This window comes from Pseudorca crassidens, chromosome 7 (genome assembly GCF_039906515.1).
Source record: "Pseudorca crassidens isolate mPseCra1 chromosome 7, mPseCra1.hap1, whole genome shotgun sequence".
In the NCBI taxonomy this organism is placed as follows: Eukaryota; Metazoa; Chordata; class Mammalia; order Artiodactyla; family Delphinidae; genus Pseudorca; species Pseudorca crassidens.
Window position 1 is genome coordinate 7,365,815 of NC_090302.1, and position 22,129 is coordinate 7,387,943.

Genomic DNA, 22,129 nt, shown 5'->3' on the forward strand with positions numbered 1-22,129 from the left:
TCTTTTGCAAGGCTGCCAAGAGGATTAGATGGCACAAAAGTACTACTTAAACTTAGAGGGAGGTGTTTAAAGTGTGGAGTTCCTGCTATTTTGAGGGCTCTGTTGCACTGTGCTCCACGAAGGCATACACTCTGTCTGGTTTCCCACTGATCCCAGCCCTGGATGCTGGGCCTGGCACAGAGCAGGCTTTATGGCATGTGCTGGCGATGGAGATGAAAGAACTCACCCCACAGGAACTGACTCTGCCCCAAGGCTTGCTGCTGGAAGATGCTAGAATTGCCTGGATGCATCTGAGTGGGAGGCTGGGCCCAGGCTGAACCAGGCCGCTGACCCCTGCTGTCCCGGCAGGGTTATCCACCCCTGACGAAGATCCTGGCCAGTTTCTTCGGGAAGTTGCTGGGACAGGACATAGACCCGCTCAAGAACGTGCTGGTGACTGTGGGTGCCTATGGGGCCCTGTTCACAGCCTTTCAGGCCCTGGTGGACGAACGAGACGAGGTGAGTGGGCAAGGCCAGGGCTGGGTGGGGGTGAAGGGTCAGGGTGGTGCCGACCCCAGCCAATCTGATCCTTGTACCAGGTCATCATCATCGAGCCCTTTTTTGACTGTTATGAGCCCATGACATTGATGGCAGGGGGTCGCCCTGTGTTTGTGTCCCTGAAGCTGGTAAGGATGCTGGTTGGGGTGTGGGTGGGCAGAGGGGTCCAAGGAGTGTGCTGGGTTGAACCCTGGGAGGTGGGAAAGAAGGAAGGAAGTGAAGGAGGGCAGTTTCTCCAGGATGAGGAGAGGGGTGTCCAGAGCCCGAGAGGAGAGACAGTGGGGAGAGATACCTGGGGGGAGGAAGGCTGACTTTCTAGAGATGAAAGTCATGTGGGTAAGTATTGCCACCCCCTCCCACCTCCTCTTGCAGAGCCCCAACCAGGATGGGGAACTGGATTCCAGCAGCAACTGGCAGCTGGACCCCACGGAGCTGGCCAGCAAGTTCACATCTCGCACTAAAGCCCTTATCCTCAACACACCCAACAACCCCCTGGGAAAGGTACCTGAGAGACCTCCTCTGGGGACCCCTCCAGATTGGCTCACGTCCCTGCTCTGTTACTCTTGTGCTGCCATGGGGCCTCAGTTTCTTTGTGAAGTGGGAGGACTACCTGCGATGGGCTCTGAGGACCGAAGCTCCCAGAGGTCCCAGGGCCTGGGGCAGGGATCCCCAGGGAAGGTATCAGGCCTCGGGTGGTGGAGCGGGCTGGACATCTCCATGACTTCCCCATGAACCTGGGCCAGTGACTTCACCTCTCCAGTTTTTCGTCTGGAAAATGGGAACATGACACAACTGATGTGAAGGAAGACCCAGGCTTCCACCTGTGTCTCTCCTTTACTGTCACACCATTATCACACTCAAAACGCTTCTGACACCAGATATGTGGTTTTTTTTCCCACACTAAGTAATTATGTGAGACCAGCTGGGTGTCCCACAAGTCAACTCAATTTAATTCAATTCTGACACTGTCTACCTGGCGATGGCGTCAGATCCCACAGGTTAAGGGCTCAGTCTCACAAGTCTGCCCCCCACCCCACTCCAGACACCAATCACAAGTCGAGGTTGTCACCTGTGCTGCTGACCTATGGTTGTAAATCTGAGGTGCCCACAACCCCCTCCTCGGTTCAATTAATTTGCTAGAGTGGCTCACAGGACTCAGGGAAACACCTACTTACAGTTACCAGTTTATTAAAGGATACGATAAAGGATACAGATGAACAACCTGATGAAGAGACATGTAGGGCGAGGTCTGGGAGGTTCCCGAGCACAGGTGCTTCTGTCCCTGTGGAGCTGGGGTGTGTCAAGCTCCTGGTACCTGGATGTGCTCACCCACCTGCAAGCTCTCTGAACCCTGTCCTATTGGGATTTTTATGGAGGCTTCAATTATCAACTCCATTTCCAGCCCCTCTGCCCTCTCTGGAGAAAATTCCAAACTTCCAATATGGCTTCGTCTTTCTGATGATCAGCCCCAATCCAAGAGCCCACTTAGAGTTGCCTCATTAGAACAAAAATGCTTCTAGTGCTCTTTTTTTTTTTTAATTTATTTATTTTTGGCTGCAGTGGGTCTTTGTTGTTGCGTGCAGGCTTTCTCTAGTTGCAGCGAGTGGGGGCTACTCTTTGTTGCGGTGCATGGGCTTCTCATTGTGGTGGCTTCTCTTGTTGCGGAGCACAGGCTCTAGGTGTGCGAGCTTCAGTAGCTGCAGCACTCGGGCTCCGTAGTTGTGGCATGCGGGCCCTAGAGCATGTGCGCTTCAGTAGTTGTGGCATGTGGGCTCAGTAGTTGTGGCTCACGGGCTCTAGAGCTTAGGTTCAGTAGTTGTGGCACACGGGCTTAGTTGCTCTGTGGCATGTGGGATCTTCCCGGACCAGGGCTCGAACCTGTGTCCACCACACTGGCAGGCGGATTCTTTTTTTTTTTTTTTGGTTATAAATTTATTTATTTATTTATTTATTTATTGCTGTGTTGGATCTTCGTTGCTGTGCACGGGCTTTCTCTAGTTGCGGCGAGCAGTGGCTACTCTTTGTTGCCATGCGTGGGCTTCTCATTACGGTGGCTTCTCTTGTTGTGGTTGTGGAGCACAGGTTCTAGGCGTGTGGGCTTCAGTAGTTGTGGCACGGGGACTCAGTAGTTTTGGCTTACGGGCCCTAGAGCACAGGCTCAGTACTTGTGGTGCACACTTAGTTGCTCCGCGGCATGTGGGATCTGCCCAGACCAGGGATTGAAGGCAGGCAGATTCTTAACCACTGCGCCACCAGGGAAGTCCACTTCTAGTGCTCTTATCACTTAGGAATTTACAAGAGTTTCCAGAGCCCTGTGTCTAGGTCAGGATCAAAGAGCAAATATTAGAACAAAAGGTGTTTCTAGTGCTCTTACCACTTAGTAATTTACAAGGGTTTTAGGAGTTCTGTGCCAGGAATTGGGGCAGATATATATATATATATATATATGTGTGTGTGTGTGTGTGTATGTATATATATATACATATATACATACATATATATGTATGTATATATGTATATACACACACACACACACACACACACATATATATATATATGTGTGTATTTTCTGTTATCTCACAACCAACTTCACAGGGTCACTGTTGCAGGGATAGGATGGGACAGAAAAGCCCTCAGCACCGGCTCTGGCCCTGTCTGTTCATCTCTCTAAGCAGGCCTCTCTGTTTGGGGATGGTCCCTGCAGGTGTTCTCCAGGGCAGAACTGGAGCTGGTGGCCAGCCTGTGCCAGCAGCATGACGTGGTGTGTATCACCGACGAGGTCTACCAGTGGCTGGTCTATGACGGGTGCCAGCACGTCAGCATCGGTGAGCCGAGCCGGCCAGGGTGCCCCCATACCCCTGGACATTTGTGGCAGGGCCTTGAGCCCAGTCTGGGTGTCAGCGCAGGCCTGTTGATTAGGACCGAGGAGTCTAGACCCACACAGGTCAGGTGACCTGGGGCAGTGACTTCACCTCTCTGAGGACAGGGGAACACATGGCATCTGCCTCCCAGGGTTGTCATGAGGGTGAGCTCAAATAAGTCGTGGGAGTAGCTTAGCACATGGTGGAGTCTGGAGCGTTGAGAGCCTGAGTGCCTGCTGGGGTCCAGCCCCCACCCCTCCCCTGCCCCCACCCCCATCTCAGCAGCTGCTTTCTTTGGCCTTGGGCAGCCACCCTCCCTGGCATGTGGGAACGCACCCTGACCATTGGCAGCGCTGGCAAGACCTTTAGCGCCACAGGCTGGAAGGTGAGTCAACGAGGGCGGGGGTGAACCCCCCCTCTACAATCCTTGGTAGGCGAGTCTGGCCTGGAAATCCAGAAGGGGTTTGGTCAGGCCCCGAAGAGCCTCACCTCCTACCTATGTTGCTGGTCCAGGTGGGCTGGGTCCTAGGCCCGGAGAGTCTGCTGAAGCACCTGCGCACCGTGCACCAGAACTCCATCTTCCACTGTCCCACACAGGCCCAGGTGAGGGGGGGGGGAGGGGGGGCAAGAAAGGAGTTCGGGCTGGCTCCAAGGTCAGGTCACACCTGACCTGCTTGTCCCTCCGCCCTCCCCAGGCTGCAGTAGCCCAGAGCTTTGAGCGGGAGCAACTGCACTTCGGCCAACCCAGCAGCTACTTTGTGCAGCTCCCACAGGCCATACAGCGCTGCCGAGACCACATGATACAGAGCCTGAAGTCTGTAGGCCTGAGGCCCGTGATCCCCCAGGGCAGCTACTTCCTCATCACAGACATCTCGGAATTCAGTGAGTGGGACTGGCCGGGCTGGGCCAGGTACAGAGCCCTGGAGGCTGCTCAGGGCTCAGCCTGGCCTCTGTCCCCCAGAGAGCAAGATGCCCAACTTGCCTGGAGCTGCAGATGAGCCTTACGACAGACGCTTTGTCAAGTGGATGATCAAGAACAAGGTGGGCTGGGCCTCTGCCAGGGCCGCTGTGTATGTTTTACAGGCTGTGCACTGCTAAAGGTGCCTGACCAGGGGGCTGATGCGCCAAAGTCCAGCCAGTCCTCTGCCTTGAGCCGTGGCACAGGGTTGCATCCACTTCAAGGAATGGGAAGCCTGTTTTCAGTTTGCTCAAATATGCCTTGTGGGCTGGCAGGAATTCTTGCCCTCTCAGGGCTTCAGTCTTCCCATCTGTACAGTGAGGAGCTGGCCCATTAACTCTGAGGTCCATCCAGCTCAGAGCTACGACTCTAAGACTTATTTCTTTTTTTTGCTTGTTTGTGGCGTTTTTTTTGTTTTGGCCGTGCCACATGGTTTACAGGATCTTAGTTCCCCGACCAGGGATTGAACCCGCGCCCTCAGCAGTGAAAGCGCAGAGTCCTAACCACTGGACCATCAGGGAATTCCCTAAGACTTATTTATTCTATGGCTCTGCCCTGACCTGCCTGGCTTGGAATGATGATTTGGGATGCTTTTCCTCTGACCTTGATGCAGCACTGGGAGGTGCTGCACTGAACTAATTTTCCTTCTCCTGTCTCATCACGGAACATCTCTGACCCCCTGGAGCCCCCCAGAGGCCTGCTGGGCTGTGGGGCCGCTGAGACATGGGCTTCCTCCTCCACAGGGCTTGATGGCCATCCCGGTCTCCATCTTCTACAGCGTGCCACATCAGAAGCTCTTTGACCACTATATCCGCTTCTGTTTCATGAAGGTAAAGGACAGGCCTGGGGGAGGGAAGACCTCCCCAAGCCTCCCCATGCCTCCTGCGGGTGTGGGGAGAGGGGTAGGACCAATCTGTGTTGGTGCAGGATGAATCCACGCTCCAGGCCATGGACAAGAAGCTACAGAAGTGGAAGGATGAGCTCAGGCCCTGACATCACCCCCTGGGCCCTGCATTGCCTGCTCCCTGCACACTCTGCAGGGCTCTGTCTTTGTCCAGGTTTCAGCCATTCCCAGGTTGGGGGTAGATGGTACTGGAGGATCTCTTCTCTGTAACACAGAATAACCTCAGGGAAGAGCCCCCCGTTTTGGTCTTGGGACAGTCAGGAGCACTTCCCCATGGCACATAGCTGTGTTCCTGTTGCAGAGGTGAAGGAGGCCTGACCGGGGCCTCTCCCTGGTCCTCCCTGTGCTGGGCTATATGGTCTTGGGTCCCCTCTGGCCTCCCCAGACTCAGCTGGGACTCAGAGGGCAGAGTTCAATAGTGTACTGACCTTGGGTCTTAGCACTGGCCTCAGCCTTGCACTGGCCCCAGCCTTGCATTGGCCCCAGCCAGGCCTCAGGCATCCCTCCCTTTCCTTATCTAAGCTTGATTTTGGAAAGTTGCCCTTAGGCTTGACTCTTCAAGCCAGTACTTTTGCCCATAATAAAGTTTTAAGTTATTCAAACTGTTATTGGCCGCTTCTCTCTGCTTCACACCCTGGTGCTGATTGCAGATGGGGGCTTAGTCAGAATGGAAGGCAACTCCCACCTCCCTGAACCTCAGATCCCAGACTCTCTTTGTACAAATGTGTTTTGAGGCCCAAAGAAGGGCAGGGACTTGGACCTTGTCTGAGGCCACCCAGTTAGTTAATGGTAAAACCAGGCCTAGGGGCTCAGATGGTATGTGTTACCGTTGTTGTTGGTGGTGGTGGTGGTGGTGGCGGTGGTGTGTGTGTGTGTGTGTGTGTGTGATGGGGGCCTCAGTTGAGTGTCTAACAGGGAAGACTCGGACAGTCACACCCCACAGGGGTCAGAGTCCAGGCCAGGATTGCCAGGGATTACAGAATTAGACAGAAGGGGAAAGGAATGTTTCCCCTAACATTTACTGCTCACCCCTGTATGCCGGGCACTTGGATGCGCACCATCTCATTAAAGGACCCTCTGAGACAGGAGTTACTGCCTCCATTTTACAGGTGAGGAAGCCGCTTTGGAGGTGAGGGGACTTACCTGAGGCCATCCAGCTGGTAAAAGGTAGAAATGAGATTTGATCCCAGGGGTGGGCCTCCCACTGGAAAGCAACACAACTCCTGAAATCATTTGGAAGGTGGTGCTGGGGAATTGTCTTGAAGTTGCATTTGCATAGCAAGCTCATGGGTTTTGCTCATATCACATATTTAATTGGGGAGCTGATGGGAACATATAGGATAATAAAATACATTTGGTCTTTGTCCCTGGTTCCTGGCACAGAGCTCCTAAAACCCTTGTAATTTCATGAGTGTTAGTAGTGTCTTTTGTTATTCAAAATGAACCCCTTCAACCATGTGATTAGAGGGTCAGAACTTTCAGCCTCAAACCCAGACCTCAGGGAGGGAAAAGGGACTGGACATTGAGTTCAATCACATGGCTAATGATTTAATCAGATGCGCATATGTAATAAAATCCCACATAAAAACCCTGAATCACTGAGGCTCAAGGACCTTCTGGGCTGGTGAACACATCGATGCGCTGGTAGGGTGGCCCATCCGGAGAGAGCATGGAACCTCTGCACCCCCCTCTCCCAAGACCTTCGTCTATGTACCTCTTCCATTTGGCTGTTCCTGGGTTGTTATCTTCTCTAATGAAACTCTAATTGTAAGTATAGCACTTTCCTGAGGGCTGTGAATTGTTTCAGCAAATTATTGAATCTGGGGGGTGGTCATGGAAATGCCGGAATTTGTAGTCGGCCAGGCAGAAGTGGGGGTGGCTGGTGACCCCACTTGCTGCTGACATCTGAAGTGGGAGACAGTCTTGTGGGACTAATACCTTAACCTATGAGGTCTGTGGCAACTTGTCAGAATTTAATTGAAGTGTAGGACACCCACCTGGTGTCAGAGAATTGCTGTTTGGAACATACTTGGTGTTATGACAGGACACTTTCCTTTTTTTTTTTTTTTTAATTTTTAAAATTATTTACTTTTTGGCCAGGCGGCACATGGGATCTCAGTTCCCGGACCAGGGATCCAACCTGCACCCCCTGCATTGGAAGTGCAGAGTCTTAACCACTGGACCACCAGGGAAGTCCCAGGACACTTCTTCCTTTCCCAGCTATGACTTTGTAATACTATCACTGTTCCAAAGTCAAGATTGTGAAACAAAATAACAACTCAGAAGCTCAGGGTTGGAGCCCCTTTGCCATACTACACATAGCCTGATGATAAGCAAGTCCTCAATGGGGTAAACCCATAGATCTCTTGGATAGAACCACCCTGACCAAAGGTTTCATGTCTCATGAACCAATCCAGAATCTGCCCATAACTCAAATCTGTGGCTCTACAGAGATTCCAGATCTTAGACTGAGTAACCTCAGCCAACCTGAGATGCATAAATGACTTTGCCTTTCATTCAGATAGGGGAGAGCGGGGGGAATGGTGAAATAAACACAAGCCCTGTAATGATAACACACACTTTGAATTAGAAATGAATCTCTCCTCTACTAGGTTGTAAACTCCAGATCAGTATCTGCTTTCCCTACCATTGTGTCCCTGGCGATTAGCACAGGGAGTTCCAGCCTCAAAATAGGATCTGCTTGATAAATATTTGTTGATTGAATGAATATTGACTCAAATTTATTATTTAAAAAAGAAAGTGTATCTCATTCCTTGCCGGTAGGAATGCAAACTGGTATAACCGCTTTGGAAGACAGCTTGGCCATTTCTTTTTTATTTATTTATTTATTTGGCTGCGCCGGGTGTTAGTCACGGCACACAGGATCTTCGTCGCCACGTGTGGGATCTTTTAGTTGCGGCATGCGAACTCTTAGTTGCAGCATGTGGGATCTAGTTCCCTGACCAGGAATTGAACCCGGGCCCCCTGCATTGGGAGCACGGAGTCTTAGCCACTGGACCACCAGGGAAGTCCCAGTTTGGCAATTTCTTACAAAGCTAAACATAGTCTTACTGTTGGATCCAGCAATCAGACTTCCAGCTATTTACCCAAATGAGCTGAAAATTCATGTCCACACAAAAACCTGCACATGAATATTTGCAGCAGTTTTATTCATAATTGCCAAATACTGGAAGCAACCAAATGTCCTTCAAAAGGTGAATGGATAGACACACAGTGGCATAGCCATACAACGAATAGTATCCAGCAGTAAAAAGAAATGTGCTATCGGGGACTTCCCTGGTGGTGGAGTGGTTAAGACTCCGTACTCCCAGTGCAGGGGGCACGGATTCAATCCCTGCTCAGGGAACTAGATGCCACATGCATGTAGCAACTAAGAGTTCACATGACACAACTAAGGAGTCGGCGAGCCGCAACTAAGACCTGGCGCAACCAAATAAATGAATAAATATAAATAAATTTTTAAAAATTATATCTTCAACCTACTGTAAAAGAAAAAGAAATGAGTTATCAAGCCATTAGAAGATATGGAGGTGATCTCGGAGAGACAGCAGTGAGGTCTTATTTCCCTGCCCAGGAATTGAACCTGCGTAGCCCAGATGAAAACCAGGAATCCTAGCCGCTAGAGCACCAGGGGCTAGAGGCTAGAAGCAAAGTGGCCCTGGCTCTTTCCCCCATTTGAGAGCAAGAATGTTTCAAGGAGGCAAAAACTGTCAAAAAACAGGTACAGAGTTTATTATTAGAGACACAGCACTATGGGAGAGCACACAGAGAAACAGTTTATTTATTTAAGTCGAAGCTAGGCAGAAATACACACCCAGAGAGAAAGGGTGTGGGCATCCTTTCTAATGGGGAGGAGTGGAGTAAAGAGGCGATTTAAATCACTTATATAGGACAGTTCTTCCTGGTCTTTGTTTACCTTTGGCCAATTATCTCGTTTCTTTTTTCACACATGACTGGTCCTAGGACCCTCCCCAAGCTGCGTGTGCAACTTTTTGCTAAGATGGATTCCACCGCAGAGGCCTGTGTGTGTATGTCCACTTATTATGGGGTGGTGCCCCTCCCTTTTTGACCCCCAAGGAGCCTTCCTGCACATGTCCAGACAGGAAGTTTTCCTTGACCTCAGGAGTGGTTATCTTATCTCTTTACTTCAGCAGAGCTCAGCTTCTGCCACTAGCTTTGACCTTGGAGCATCTGGGTGAGAACAGAGCTTCAGTGTTACTCCACTTGACAAACCCCAGCTGTCCAGCCCAGGGGCCCATCTATCTCCTACTTTAGAGGAACTTTAAATGCATGTTGCTTAGTGAAAGAAGGGAGTCTGAAAAGGCTGCATACTGTCTGATTCCAACTATATGACATTCTGGAAAAGGCAAAACTATAGGGACAGTAAAAAAGATCAGGGTCCCCGTGGTTACCAGGGGCTTGAGGGGTGGGGGAGGTAGGTGGAGCACAGAGGATTTTAGGGCAGTGAATCAATTTTGTATGATACTGTAATGGTAGATATATGACATTATGCATTTGTCAAAACTGTTAGAATGTACAACACAAAGAGTGAACCCTAATGTAAACTGTGAACAATGCATCAATATAGGTTCATCAACTATAACAAATGTACACATTAACACATGTGAACAACAGAAACTGAGTGGGGGTTATGTGAACTCTGTGCTATCTGTTCAATTTTCGGTAAAACTAAATCTGCTCTAAAAAAGTAAAGTCTGATAATTAAAAGAGAGTAAATGAACGAATCTATAAGATAATTGGATTAAATTATTGCCAGCTCTGAATCACACTCCAGCTCTGGGCCTCAGGGTCCCCATGTGTAAAACCAAGCTGAGCTTTGAGTTTCGCGCCCGACGGGAGGAGAGAGGGTAGCTCTCCTATCGTCCGAGGGTTCAGGAGAGAACCGGATACCGTGCGTCTTTGGACACCCAGGCCTGCGATGAGCCCCGCCCACGCCCGGGAGCCCGCCCCCAGGAGCCAGTCCCAGGCCCACACGCTCCCTCAGCCCGGAGCATAGGCCGCGCCCTCGCACGCCATTGGCTCTCCGATTGGACGGCTCGGAGGAGGTGTTGGCGGAAGGGGTGAGTCTGATTGGCTGGGCGGGGCCGACGGTGTGCGACTAACATGGCGGAGCGCGGGAGGAAGAGGCCCTGCGGCCCGGTAGGTGGAGGGATGTGGGATCCCGCGGCAGGGCGCGGGGTGGAGGCAAGAGAAAGAGCCGCTTGGGGGCCCTTGGCGGGGCCTGGCCGCACCTCTAGCTCCCTGCTCGTCGCTGCTCCGCGGCCCGAGTCCCCGAGGTGCCGCATGCTCATGGCCTCAAGCACCCCTGTCCAGATGAGAACCGGAGGTGGGAGCCGGGGTTCGAGTCAGAGCCGGGACTGCGTTGGGTAACTCATTGCCCGGGGCCCGGATTCAGAAGACCGGACCCGGCTCGGAATCCCGAGCCCTTTCGTGGCGTATCTCTTCTGACACCAGGGCGACAGTGGGCAGGTCCTGTCCCCCTGAACCTGTTTCCTCTTCTCTCCAGGAATTGTCTCATTAATTGTTTAATTGTCTCATTAATTGTTTAATTGTCTCATTAAACAATTTATTGAATGCTTACTGTGTGCCAGGTGTGGTCTCAGGCACTGGGGGTACGACAGGTCCCTGCCCTCCTGACGCTTTCTCTGGGCAGCAGGAGTGTGGCGTGGGGGGCGGGGGGAGGGTTCCCTCGTTTCCTCACCACCTCCATTTAAAGAGAGGGGACAGCTGTGGAGCAGCAAGTGGGACCTCCTCTCGGGTGTGACCATTCAGCCTCACTCCTATATCTCCTCCCACCCCTACTCCAGGGTGAACATGGCCAGAGGGTGGAGTGGCGAAAATGGAAGCAACAGAGTAAGTAAGGGACCGGGGCGGTGGGCTCAGATGGGGAGATGAGCGTCTGTGCTCACCTCTCCCCGAGGCCACTCCATCAGTGCACAGCTGAATCTTGGGGAAAAGCCACCAGATTTGGCCCCTCTAGGTCCCACAGTACCCAAAATGGAGAAGACGGGGCCAGAAGCCCTGGGAGGCTCCTTTGGCTGCTGTCTCAGCAGCACTGGAGAGCCCAGGCTGCCCCTACTGAGAGGACATCACCTCCTGGACTGCTCCAAGTCCTCCTCACGTCCAAGTCCCTCTTCCCTCCACCAATCGGGATGTCCTCTTATCCAGAAAAAGAGGAGAAAAAGAAGTGGAAGGATCTCAAGATGGTGAAGAAACTGGAGCGGCAGCGAGTGCAGGAGGAACAGGCAAAGCGACAGCAGGAGGAGGAGGCAGCTGCCCAGAGGGAGGATCGGGGTGAGCAAGCTGGGTCCTCGGTAGGGCAGAGAATGTTATAGCTGGAAGGGCCCTTAGGGGCCAGTGGGTCCAGACATCTTGTCCTGATGGAGAAAATGAGGCTCAGAGAACGGGAGGGACACAGAAAACTGAGTCCTAACTTCCTACTTAGGTAGATTTCGATTCTGTGGAGGGTAAGCATCATATATCATCACTTTATGCCTCTAGAACCTCATCATTGTAATGATAGTTAATTTTTTTCCTTTTTTATTGATCACTGTGTGCTTTAATTTCACTTTTCATTTAAGTATTTTGATTTCATAATAAGAATGTCTCTTTTTTCTCATTAAATAATACATGCTCAAAACAAAACTCCCCAAACAATACAGAAAACAATAAAGAAAGGAAAAATCCCAGCAAACATTGCAGTTAACATTTCTCCAGCTATGTTAACACCCACTTATATATAGGTAGGGAGGTATATAGATACAGTTTTACGAAAGTTGAGACTGCTTTATCCACACACTCCTGGAGCTGTTTTTTCTCATCCCACATTGTGTCCTGGATGTCCTTCCGTGCTCGTACATTTGGATCTACCCTAACAAGTTGTATCTTTCCTCCTCGGCCAGACCCAAAGGTCTGGAGGGTCAGGGGGCCATATTGTACCCTGTAAGCCCAGTGGTTACCAGTGATGATGGTGACAGTGGGGACAGAAACTGAGCATGTCAGCTGTCTGACACCGGGAAAGCCCTTTATCTCCTGTGGCTCCCTTTGGACAACTCTGGGAGGGAAAGTGTGGTGGTCCCTCTGAAGCCAGCTGTCCTGCCTTTTGTGTGACCTTGGGTCACATATTTGACCTCTGTGGGCTGAAGTTTCCCCACCTCTCAATCGGGATCATGGTATACCTGCTTCCTAGGGTTATTGGTTAACTGTGCACATATAAAAGGCACTAAGAATAAATATTAACTCATTATCATCCCTATTTGACGCCTGGGGAACTGAGGTGGTAGGGGGCAGAGGATGTGAATATAGGTCAGTTCTTCTAACCGCTCCCTTGCCTGGCCCAGTGGTATGCCCTTCTTACGGGAGTCCTGGAGACCTCTGATTCCATTTTCTTCCTGGGGAGATTAAGGCCCAGAGAGGGGAGTTGGATCTATGCTGCTTGGCTCAAAACTCCTCACAGTAGGAAAATTCTCTAACTCTGGGCCCTGGGATTAGAGCAAGGGAGGGGAGGGATGGCCCTGGCCTCTCTGGCTGACCATGAACACCCCTGTCCTGCCCAGGGCGGCACTACACCCTGAGCGTGGCCCTTCCGGGCTCCATCCTGGACAACGCCCAGTCGCCCGAGCTTCGCACCTACCTGGCTGGCCAGATTGCTAGAGCCTGCACCATCTTCTGCGTGGATGAGATTGTGGTGTTTGATGAAGAGGGCCAAGATGCCAAGTGAGGGGCCATCCAGCGGGCCCCGGGGCTCAGGGAGAAGGGAGGGGCTGCCATGATTGGCTGGGCTTCCCTTTTTTCCCTGCCTACTTGCCTGGGCTGCGGATCCCGTCTGAATGCCCCCATTGTAACCCTGGCGGGTTGAGTTGCAAAGCAGGGGTGCTGCAGAGGTCATACTGGGGGGAGGAGCTCTTGAAGGAAACCCGGTGGGCTTGAGCCCTATCTTTCTCTCTCTAGGACTGTGGAGGGGGAATTCAGGGGAGTCGGCAAGAAGGGGCAGGCATGCGTGCAGCTGGCCCGGATCCTGCAGTACCTGGAGTGTCCCCAGTAAGGGCATGAAGGACAGACTTGCCAGAGCATGTGGGAGGGGTGGTCACGGTGCAGGTCGGATGGGAGGTGGCCTCCCTGAGATCTGCGTCCTTTCCTAGGTACCTAAGAAAAGCATTCTTCCCCAAGCATCAGGATCTACAGTTTGCAGGTAAGGCTGTGGGGGCCTGACCCCCCTTTCCCATGGATCATCCCCCAGACCCTGAGAAATCATGGGACAGTTGGGAAAGCAGGCCCAGGCAGGGCAAGGCCTGTGGCTGGTGAGAAGCAGATCTGTGGCAGAGCTGGAACCTGAACCAGGGCTCCCAGCCTTACCTTCCACCCCTCCGTGTGCCTCTGCACCTCCCAGAATCTTCCTGGCCCTCCCCAACCACAGGGCTCCTGAACCCCTTGGACAGCCCTCACCACATGCGTCAGGATGAGGAATCCGAGTTCCGAGAGGGCATCGTGGTGGACCGGCCCACCCGGCCGGGCCAGGGCTCCTTTGTCAACTGTGGCATGAAGAAGGTAGGAATTGGAGGGTGGGTCGAGACACGTTTCCCAGACACACCCTGGCTACGGAGGGCACATGGGTGGAGAGCCCTGGCCCCAGGCATCTCTGCCTGCCAGTCCCCCATTGATGCAGATTTGGGCCAGAGAAGTACCTAAAATGGGGCTCAACAGATAAAGCCAGGAGCAAAATTTACTGTTTTAGAAAAATCAAATCAACAGAAGATAGTCCTTATACGAAAAACAAACCAAAAGAAAACCCGGGAAAATCAAGTTCACGATGCCTCTGGGGCTGTTCCGGAGCGCTGCCAAGCTGGGGCTCGGAGCATTCGTTTGCCACCTATTAACCCTAAGTCTCCTAGAGAAGGAGGCAGAAACATTTAAACAGAGGAGGATCCCCTCCTCTCAAAAAGAACAGATCTGAGGTAACTGGCTAAAAACAGAACCGGATGACCCAGACCCAGATGAAGAGAGAAATGAATGTGAAACCCGCAAAAGAGAAAGTGTCCCATCCTGAATTCAAAAGTGGGACAAGGGAATTCCATCATAATCCAGTGATTAGGACTCCTTGCTTTCACTGCCGAGGGCGTGGGTCCAATCCCTGGTCAGGGAACTGAGATTCCACAAGCCGTGCAGTGCGGTGGGGGGAAAAAAAAAAACTAAAATGGGGACAAAACACAAACATCAAGTGTCCTTCCTCACAGGCTCCCATGTAGTCAGCATTTACTTCATGCCAGGCCCTGTGCAGTGTAACAACAGGTATTATTTATGGAACATCTTCTGTTTGACGATTAGGACACTAAGGCTCAGAGGGGTTAAGTGACCACTCAAACTGCTATAGCTAGTAAGTGGCATAGCCACCAAAATGTAGGAAACTGGGATTTAATCTACTCATGAAATACTTCCTACTCTGTGCCAGGCCTGGACCAGTGTCTTGCAGTAGTCGTTTTGCAAGAATGGTCTCTTGGACTTCCCTGGTGGCGCAGTGGTTCAGAATCCACCTGCCAATGCAGGGGACACGGGTTCGAGCCCTGCTCCGGGAAGATCCCACATGCCGCGGAGCAACTAAGCCCATGCGCCACAACTACTGAGCCTGAGCTCTAGACCCCCGAGAGCCACAACTACTGAAGCCCGTGCACCTAGAGCCCGTGCTCTGCAACCAGAGAAGCCACTGCAATGAGAAGCCCGTGCACCGCAACGAAGAGTAGCCCCAGCTCACTGCAACTAGAGAAAGCCCGTGCACAGCAACGAAGACCCAATGCAGCCAAAATTAATTAATTAATTAATAATAAAAGAATAGTCTCTGTGAGCAGGTCTGGCCCAGGTGCCGGGGAGCGGGGCTCGAAGGGTGACCTGGACCCCTGAGGTGCCCCTGTGTCTGGGAGAGCAGCGACCCCCGCTCTCCTGTGGGGGACAGCACCAGTTTCTTCTGGCTTCTTCCCAGGAGGTGAAGATCGACAAGCACTTGGAGCCTGGACTCCGGGTGACGGTGCGGCTGAACCAGCAGCAGCTCCCAGGTACCCTAAAGCGTCCCCAGCCTGGCCCGCCTGCGGGCTCGGAGCCACTTCCTTGTCCCCTCGCCCCGTCTTCACAGCCTGTCTGCTTCCCCTCCAGAAAGCAAGACCTACCGTGGAAAAGTCGTGTCGTCACAGGACCCTCGCACCAAAGCTGGTCTCTACTGGGGCTACACGGTCCGCCTGGCCTCCTGCCTCAGTAAGGACAGAGCTTCCTCCTGTGAATATCCGTCCTCTCTCTCTGGGAGGCCACAGAGAGCCTTGCTTGACCCAAAAGTCAGGCCGGGGTCCTAACCCTACTCACTTGCCGTGTGACTTGGGCAAGTGCCTTTCCTTCTTTGGGCCTTGGTCTCCTTGAGTGCACTGCCTGGAATGCTTTTAAGGACTTCTGAGGAAAAGCATCTTTAATAATGTCTGCCATGGGGTCGGGAATGGGGGCAAAAGGGCCAGATAAGTCAGAGGTCCACTACTTGCTTTTGGAGCTCCTTCCTCCCCACCCTCTGCTTTGTCTCCCCAAGCTGGTACACGCACGGTCTCTGCCTGTTCCATCGCTGACTTCCCAGCAAGAGTGAGGGGCCTGGCTGTGGCTCTCTTACCTAAACCACGCCCCCCAACACGTATGCGCAGCCAAGTGGCAGTGGCCTGTGGGGTACAGAGCCCCCAGTGAGCTGGCCTCCCCCGCAGGTGCTGTGTTTGCTGAGGCCCCCTTCCAGGACGGCTATGACCTGACCATTGGGACATCAGAGCGAGGCTCAGACGTGGCCTCCGTCCAGCTTCCCAACTTCAGGTGGGTCCAGCCAGGGGAGGAGGAACGCAGCAGGGGACGGGACTGGTGGGGGCAGAGTTGTACGGACCGGGCCCCTGCGCATATGGGGGGCTGAGAGCCCTGGGGGCTGCACTCAGTGACCCCCTCCTGTGGGCGCCAGGCACGCTCTCGTGGTGTTTGGGGGCCTCCAAGGGCTGGAAGCTGGAGTGGATGCTGACCCCAACCTGGAGGTGGCTGAGCCCAGTGTCCTCTTCGATCGGTACGTCAACACCTGCCCCAAGCAGGGCAGCCGCACCATCCGCACCGAGGTGAGCCCGCCCGCCTCCCCGACCTCCAGGCCCAGCCTGCTCACCACCAGCAGGGGCTGGAGCCTTGGGGTCCGTCCAAAGGGGGGCGTTGCAACCCTCTTCCCGTCCCCCACCCCGCCCAGGGCTGCCCTGAGCCAGCCTCCTCTAGGCCTCCTCGCCCCCTTTAGCTCTCACCACAGCAGAACTGCAGCAGGGACAAGTTGAGAGTGGGCTGGGAGTTGGGAATCCTGGGTGCTGGTGCCCATCCAGCTGCTCCAGGAGCACCTGGCTGACCCAGGAGACCCCACCCATCCCTGCTCTAGGCCTGTTCCCTTAGCTATACACTCCGTGTTCCACTTCCCCGTGTCTGACCCTGGTGGGCAGGGCAGCCCTCCTCTCTGGCACCTCTGTCCCATGGGGGACAGGATGCGACCAGCTCTGAGAGCTTTCCACCTGGGCAGCCACTTCTGAGGGCAGCACAGAACGCTGTACCTGGGGGCACTTCCTGGGGGAAGGTGCCACTGCTTCCACTGGTCTCAAAGGGTGGTGACCAAACAGGTGGACAGCCTCAGTCTACCTGTCCCTGAGAGCCCTGCCAGGGCCAGGTGTCGCACGCTTGCCAGCCACAGCCTCCCAAGCAGGAATCCCTGCTCCCACCCTTCCGACAGCTACACAGAGGGCCCTCCCTGCCCGTCACCTGCCCCTCCCGCTCCCCGATCCTGGGAGGCAGCTATTACGATCATCCCCATTTTACAGAGGAGGATACCTAGAAGCAGAGAGGTGAGGCCCTTTCCTGGCCAGTGACAGATTTGCAGGATGAAGCTGGGCCTGTGCTTCATAACCCCCCTACCCCAGGCCCTGCTGAGGGCAGCATACCCCAAGGGGCTGGGTCCTGGGCAGTGGGGCACCTGCTAGCTTCCCAGGCCCCAGCCTGTTGCTGTGCTTCTCTTCCAGGAAGCCATCCTCATCTCCCTGGCTGCCCTGCAGCCTGGCCTCACCCACGCGGGTGCCCGGCCCAGCTGAAGGTTCTGTCGGGCCCAAGACGGCACAGAAACAGTGGTGAAGCCAGAGGTTCCCACGGGTCACCTGGGACAGACACACCAAAGACTTGTCTCCAAAAATGAACACCTTTAATTCGACCCAGTCCCCCCGACCCCACAGTCTGGCTGGGGCTGCCCTTACTTGCTGCCTGCAGTGATGGCCTTAAGGCTGCCTGTCCGTGCCAGGATATTTGGCACAAAGAGCAGCCCTGAGGCCCGCTCAATGCTCTCGATGGGCACCAGGAAGCGCTCCAGCGGGACCGCCTCATCCACAGGCGCGTTGGGCATCACATAGGAGCGGAGTTCGATCTGCCCGTCTGCTGCCTCCAGGATCAGCACTTTGAAGAAGTGGGTGGGCACTGCCACGTGGTTCTTGCCAATTACCTGGTACTTCACATAGGACTTCCCATCAGCCTCGGTCCTGTGGGCAGACCCAGGCACACATGGCCTTTTAGGGCTCCTGGGGGACTTGGTCAGACCCAAGGCCACCGCCTCCAGGGAGCCTTCCCTGACCCGACCTCCAGCTTGTGTCAACCTGCAGGACCACCCCTCAGCGTGAGGCTTCTTTGCCCTGCTTGGCTCCCCCAGGAGGCTGGGAGCTCCCTGCAGGGTAGAGAGTCACTCTTCCCCTGTTTTCTTCATGTCCAACACTGGGTCAGGTAGAGTGGGTGGTGGCAATAAACGCTGCAGAAAGAATCAGGCCTTCATTCACATTCATCCGTGTGGACCCTCGATTACTGTCTGTCTCTCCCTGTGGAGGGTGGGCACCAAATGGGCAGGGCTGTGGCAGCGGAATTCCCAGCACCAGCACAGGGCCTAGGGCAGAGCAGGTGCCCGGAGCACCGGATGGGTGACTTCAGGCTAAGCCTCCACGGCGTCCGCTCCATTTCAGCAGGCCAGAGGAGGCACTTGCTAATCAAAGTACATCAGTGTCCCAGCCAGCGCCTCAGCAGGCCTGTGCTGAGCCCTTACTACGGTGACATCCACCATCCCGCTTTGTGCCTTAAACAACCATGTGGTAGCTAATGGGTATTATCCCCATTTTACAGGAGAGGATGTTGAGTTCATTTGCCCACTGCACCAAGAAATGAGGTGACAGGGCCTGGATTCCAGCCCAGGCAGAGCCAGCTGTGTGGCCACAACCTCTAGCCTCACTCATCCCAGTGCTCAGCAGGCTAGAAAATCACCAAGGAAGCTCCGAAGAGCTCAGTCCCTTCTACCTGGGAGGCCGGGCTGCAGAGAGACAAGAGTAAAGGCTCAGGGTCAGAGAGATGGAGTTCAAACCTGGCTCCAGGGGAAGCATAGGGGAAGGCTGCTCCAAGTAGGGGAGACCGAAGGCGAGAGCCTAGTGCAAGTGTTTCTACCCACGCAGAACACAGAGTCAGGTGGATGTGAAAAGAGATGACACAGGAGAGAGGAACAGGGCAGACTCAGGGCCTGGAGCCCACGGGCAGAGATGTCTAGGTGGGTACCCTAAAGGTCTCTGTGGAGTAGAACTGGGGATCCCGAGACAGGGAATGGACAGATTCGCCAAGAAACCAGATGAGTGGGGACCTGGCGGTGTTGACACAGAGCCTGGGGGGAGCCTGGACGGGATGACTGGGAGGTGCTGGTGTCCCCAGGCCCCCCAGCTCTAGCCTTACCTGGGCAGGAAGAGAGGCCCCGTGCAGACATAGACATTTTGGTAGGTGCGGGTCAGGCTGCGGCTGTACCGTTCCAGGTTGTTCCAGGCATTCTTGTTGAGGTGGGGCACCTGGCAGGAGAAGTGGCCTTCAGTGAGACTGGCTGGAACACTTGCAGTTAGAGGGCTGCCCCAGGCCCTGAGGGGCTGGCACTGGCATGGTGCCAGAAAGTTCCAGCGTGGGTGGGGGGTGGGAACAAGCAGGTGGAGGAAACGGGTTCATGGAAGGAGAGTCACTTAGCCTACACAGTCACATGGGTGGGGCCCGGATAGAGCTCAAGGAGGTGCTACTTTCATCCAGCTAGAGCGGGAGAACTAGCATCCCAGGTCTCAGAGCTGTTTCTCAGCTCTAAAGAGCCATATGAAGGAACGGAGGAAACCTCCCAGATAGAAACAGGCCTGCCCACTGCCCCCAGGGGCTCATGGGAAGACCAGCTCTCCCAACCATCTCTCCTTTCCTTTTCCTAGTCTGAACCGCATGCAGAGCTCAGCGGGGAAGGTCAGGAATCTGCTCCTGACTCCACCACTTGAGCTCTCCAGTCCTCAGCACGGCGTCTAGTCAGATGGGTAGGGGACTGTGCTCCTGGGTGAGCACAGTCAGGTCAGAGAGGCTAGGACCTCACAAGCCTCACTCAGAGCCTGACATCCGTCTCCACGTGGGTGTCAGGCCCTGGTGGGAACAGGGCTAGAGGTAGGGCGGCTAGTCCAGGCGCACAGCGACTGCTACTAACGGCCACTGCATGCAGCTATCTTTCCTTTTACTCCTGGAAGGAAGGCAGGGTAGGACAATGGCTGAAAGCTCAGGGTTCTCTAGGCAGGCTGCCTGGGTCTCCTCCCACTGTGACACTGCGCCAGTCACTTTGTCTCTCCGAGAATCACTTCCCTCATTATAGCCGGTATTTACTGAATGCTTGTCATGGGCCAGAAAGTGTGCTCAGTACTTTTACGTGCATGGTGTCCTCAGTTCCTCAGCGCCTCTGCACGAGGTAGGTGAATAACAGTTTTATCCCCATTTTACAGACAAGGAAACTGAAGATCAGGGAGGCGCCCGGGGGCCCTCGGTTAAGATCAGAGTGCAGAGTGGGTGCTCAGCGCCCCACCGCTCCGTCCCTTCCGCCTGCGGCGCGCGGTGTGTTCAGCCAGGCGCCTGGCGTAAGGCGCGCACTCGGTAGCTTTCCTATCTGCAGAGGAGCAAATCGAGGCTCAGAGGCGAGCGGTGGCCTCGCCTTCCGCCGCCGGGACAGGGGTCGCAGGCGATACCTGGGGCGCGATGTTGCTCAGGTAGAAGGTGTCGTTCATGGCCTTCTGGCTCCAGCGGTGGTTGCCGGCGGCGGCGAGATGGCCGCGGTCGAAGCCGCTGCCCCCGTAGTCGGCGTTGGTGGCGCGGTGATACGCATGCACCGAGTCGTCCTCGTGGAAGTCGCAGGAGCGGCGGTCGCCGTCGCCGCGGAGATTCTCAGGCCGCAGCTGCTCGACCACCCAGAGCGCGCAGCGGGTGCGCGGGTCGTAACACAGCATGTACGACTCACGGCTCTTGAGCTGCGCCACCCCGGGCAGCCCGTACTTCGCCAGCTCCCCGGGGCTGCCGCCCGTCGGAGCCCCGGGCACGGCGGGAAGCCCGGCCGCCGCCGCCACAGGCAGCACGGGCAGCCGGCTCAGCAGCCCCGGCGCCGCCCGTGCGTCCGCCCGCCGCCGCCAGCCCTCGGCGGCTGCACCCAGCCCTGCACCCAGCGCCAGGGTCAAGCCGCCCCGAAGCAACTGCTTGGCCATGGATTGTGGCCGGAGCGCGGATGGAGAGCGGTCCGCGGAGACGAAAGAAAGCCTCGACCTCACGCGTCCGACCCGGGAGTCTCTGAAAGGGGCCGCACAGGCCTGCGGGGCCCACCGCGAGGATAGCGCCAAGTGGAGGAGTAAGACAGCGGAACGCGGGTCCCTTCCACTCCCGAGCGCTCCAAAGTATTAATATTATACTCAGGAAGCCAACAGTAGGCGTCAGGACCGGCCCAACTGGACCTCCCGGGGCCCTTCCAGGCGTCACCACCGGCCCAACTGGACTTCCCGGGGTCCTTCCTTTGCCCTTGTTAAGACTGGGCGCTGAGAGGGCGTGGCATCGCCGTCGCGGTTTGTGATTGGCTGCCCCCAGAACCGGCTCCGCCCCGCCAGGTCGCCTTGGTCTCCACCGAGGGATCCTCCCGCTCCGCCAACTAAGATCCCGCAAGCCCCCAGCGGACAAAAAAAAAAAAAGCTTTATAAAGGTTCATGCCTTCTAAATCACTTAGAGGACTGAGCTGGGGAAATAAATCAGGAATGCAAGGATTCCCCACCGTATTACTTATAATAGAGGCCGGGGAATAAGCAAAATATTCGGAAATAGGCACTGGTTCCGGACATTTTTAGCACATTAGAATAGTATCTAGACCATAAAAAAATATATATATATATTTTTTTCGGTATGCGGGCCTCTCACTGTTGCGGCCTCTCCCGCTGCGGAGCACAGGTTCCGGACGCACAGGCCCAGCGGCCATGGCTCACGGGCCCAGCCGCTCCGAGGCACGTGGGATCCTCCCGGACCGGGGCACGAACACACGTCCCCTGCATCGGCAGGCGGACTCTCAACCACTGCGCCACCAGGGAAGCCCATAAAAATATTTTTAAATCATACAGCAACTTGCTCACCACCTAACGTGAAGGGAGAGACAATACACAAAACTCCGTATCAAGAAAATGAAAATTATATAATAGTAATTACATCAACGAAGAGAAGACCAACATGTTATCGGTGATTTTCTCCAGATTGTGGGCTGTGAACGACTTGTTGAATTTCAAAATTTTCTCAATCTAAAAAATAACTTGCTATGAAATCATAATGTAATAATACCTTCTGCCCCAGTGCACACTCTCTCCTCCCTACAACTGCAAATTGCAGTTGTTAAAGAGTTGAATAGGCTCTTCCAACAATTTCCTAACCTTTTCCTTTGACCATTCTAAGAGCTTCCTGACTCCATCTTTG

At 54.3% G+C, this 22,129-nt stretch overlaps 3 protein-coding genes across 12 annotated transcripts in view; 2 read left to right on the plus strand and 1 right to left on the minus strand.

The window, feature by feature from the left end:
* KYAT1 (kynurenine aminotransferase 1) overlaps window positions 1-5,862 on the plus strand; it is a 33,425-nt gene extending 27,563 nt beyond the window's left edge. For 5 of the 6 annotated variants that reach the window (XM_067743035.1, XM_067743036.1, XM_067743039.1 and 2 more), the window contains 10 exons: window positions 349-498; window positions 579-665; window positions 910-1,038; window positions 3,242-3,362; window positions 3,707-3,783; window positions 3,912-4,001; window positions 4,094-4,280; window positions 4,360-4,439; window positions 5,100-5,186; window positions 5,284-5,862. In XM_067743035.1, the coding sequence (XP_067599136.1) occupies window positions 349-498; window positions 579-665; window positions 910-1,038; window positions 3,242-3,362; window positions 3,707-3,783; window positions 3,912-4,001; window positions 4,094-4,280; window positions 4,360-4,439; window positions 5,100-5,186; window positions 5,284-5,349 (1,074 nt within the window). In that variant the 3' untranslated portion in view covers window positions 5,350-5,862. The remainder of the gene's footprint in view (window positions 1-348; window positions 499-578; window positions 666-909; window positions 1,039-3,241; window positions 3,363-3,706; window positions 3,784-3,911; window positions 4,002-4,093; window positions 4,281-4,359; window positions 4,440-5,099; window positions 5,187-5,283) is intronic. The other variant, XM_067743040.1, reaches the window with a different exon arrangement.
* A 1,626-nt stretch (window positions 5,863-7,488) lies between these two features.
* SPOUT1 (SPOUT domain containing methyltransferase 1) lies at window positions 7,489-18,134 on the plus strand. Of its 5 annotated transcripts, none has more exons than XM_067743060.1 (12): window positions 7,489-10,441; window positions 11,110-11,155; window positions 11,471-11,596; window positions 12,859-13,018; window positions 13,253-13,342; window positions 13,444-13,493; window positions 13,692-13,849; window positions 15,276-15,348; window positions 15,446-15,544; window positions 16,030-16,132; window positions 16,272-16,419; window positions 17,353-18,134. In XM_067743060.1, the coding sequence occupies exons 1-12, from the start codon at window positions 10,406-10,408 to the stop codon at window positions 17,419-17,421; spliced, it is 1,158 nt and encodes a 385-aa protein (XP_067599161.1). In that variant the 5' UTR covers window positions 7,489-10,405; the 3' UTR covers window positions 17,422-18,134. The 5 variants fall into 5 exon arrangements, with proteins under 5 accessions (XP_067599161.1, XP_067599162.1, XP_067599159.1 ...); XM_067743061.1 differs by having other exon boundaries at window positions 13,719-13,849; XM_067743058.1 differs by lacking the exon at window positions 17,353-18,134 and adding an exon at window positions 17,067-17,272.
* On the minus strand, window positions 17,507-22,035 carry ENDOG (endonuclease G). Its single transcript, XM_067743067.1, has 3 exons — window positions 20,380-22,035; window positions 19,082-19,191; window positions 17,507-17,859 (listed from the first exon to the last, which is right to left on the minus strand). The coding sequence occupies exons 1-3, from the start codon at window positions 20,887-20,889 to the stop codon at window positions 17,577-17,579; spliced, it is 903 nt and encodes a 300-aa protein (XP_067599168.1). The 5' UTR covers window positions 20,890-22,035; the 3' UTR covers window positions 17,507-17,576.
* Between the last annotated feature and the right edge of the window lie 94 nt (window positions 22,036-22,129).

Coding starts and splice junctions, on each gene's coding strand:
- SPOUT1 (XM_067743058.1), top strand. CDS start 10,406: ATGGCGGAGCGCGGGAGGAAGAGGCCCTGCGGCCCG. Junction 11,597..12,858: donor TGCCCAGAGGGAGGATCGGG/GTGAGCAAGCTG, acceptor TGTCCTGCCCAG/GGCGGCACTACACCCTGAGC. Junction 16,133..16,271: donor GTCCAGCTTCCCAACTTCAG/GTGGGTCCAGCC, acceptor TGTGGGCGCCAG/GCACGCTCTCGTGGTGTTTG.
- ENDOG (XM_067743067.1), bottom strand. CDS start 20,889: ATGGCCAAGCAGTTGCTTCGGGGCGGCTTGACCCTGGCGCTGGGTGCA. Junction 19,192..20,379: donor TGAGCAACATCGCGCCCCAG/GTATCGCCTGCG, acceptor TTCTCCTGCCAG/GTGCCCCACCTCAACAAGAA. Junction 17,860..19,081: donor GGGCCTCTCTTCCTGCCCAG/GTAAGGCTAGAG, acceptor GTCTGCCCACAG/GACCGAGGCTGATGGGAAGT.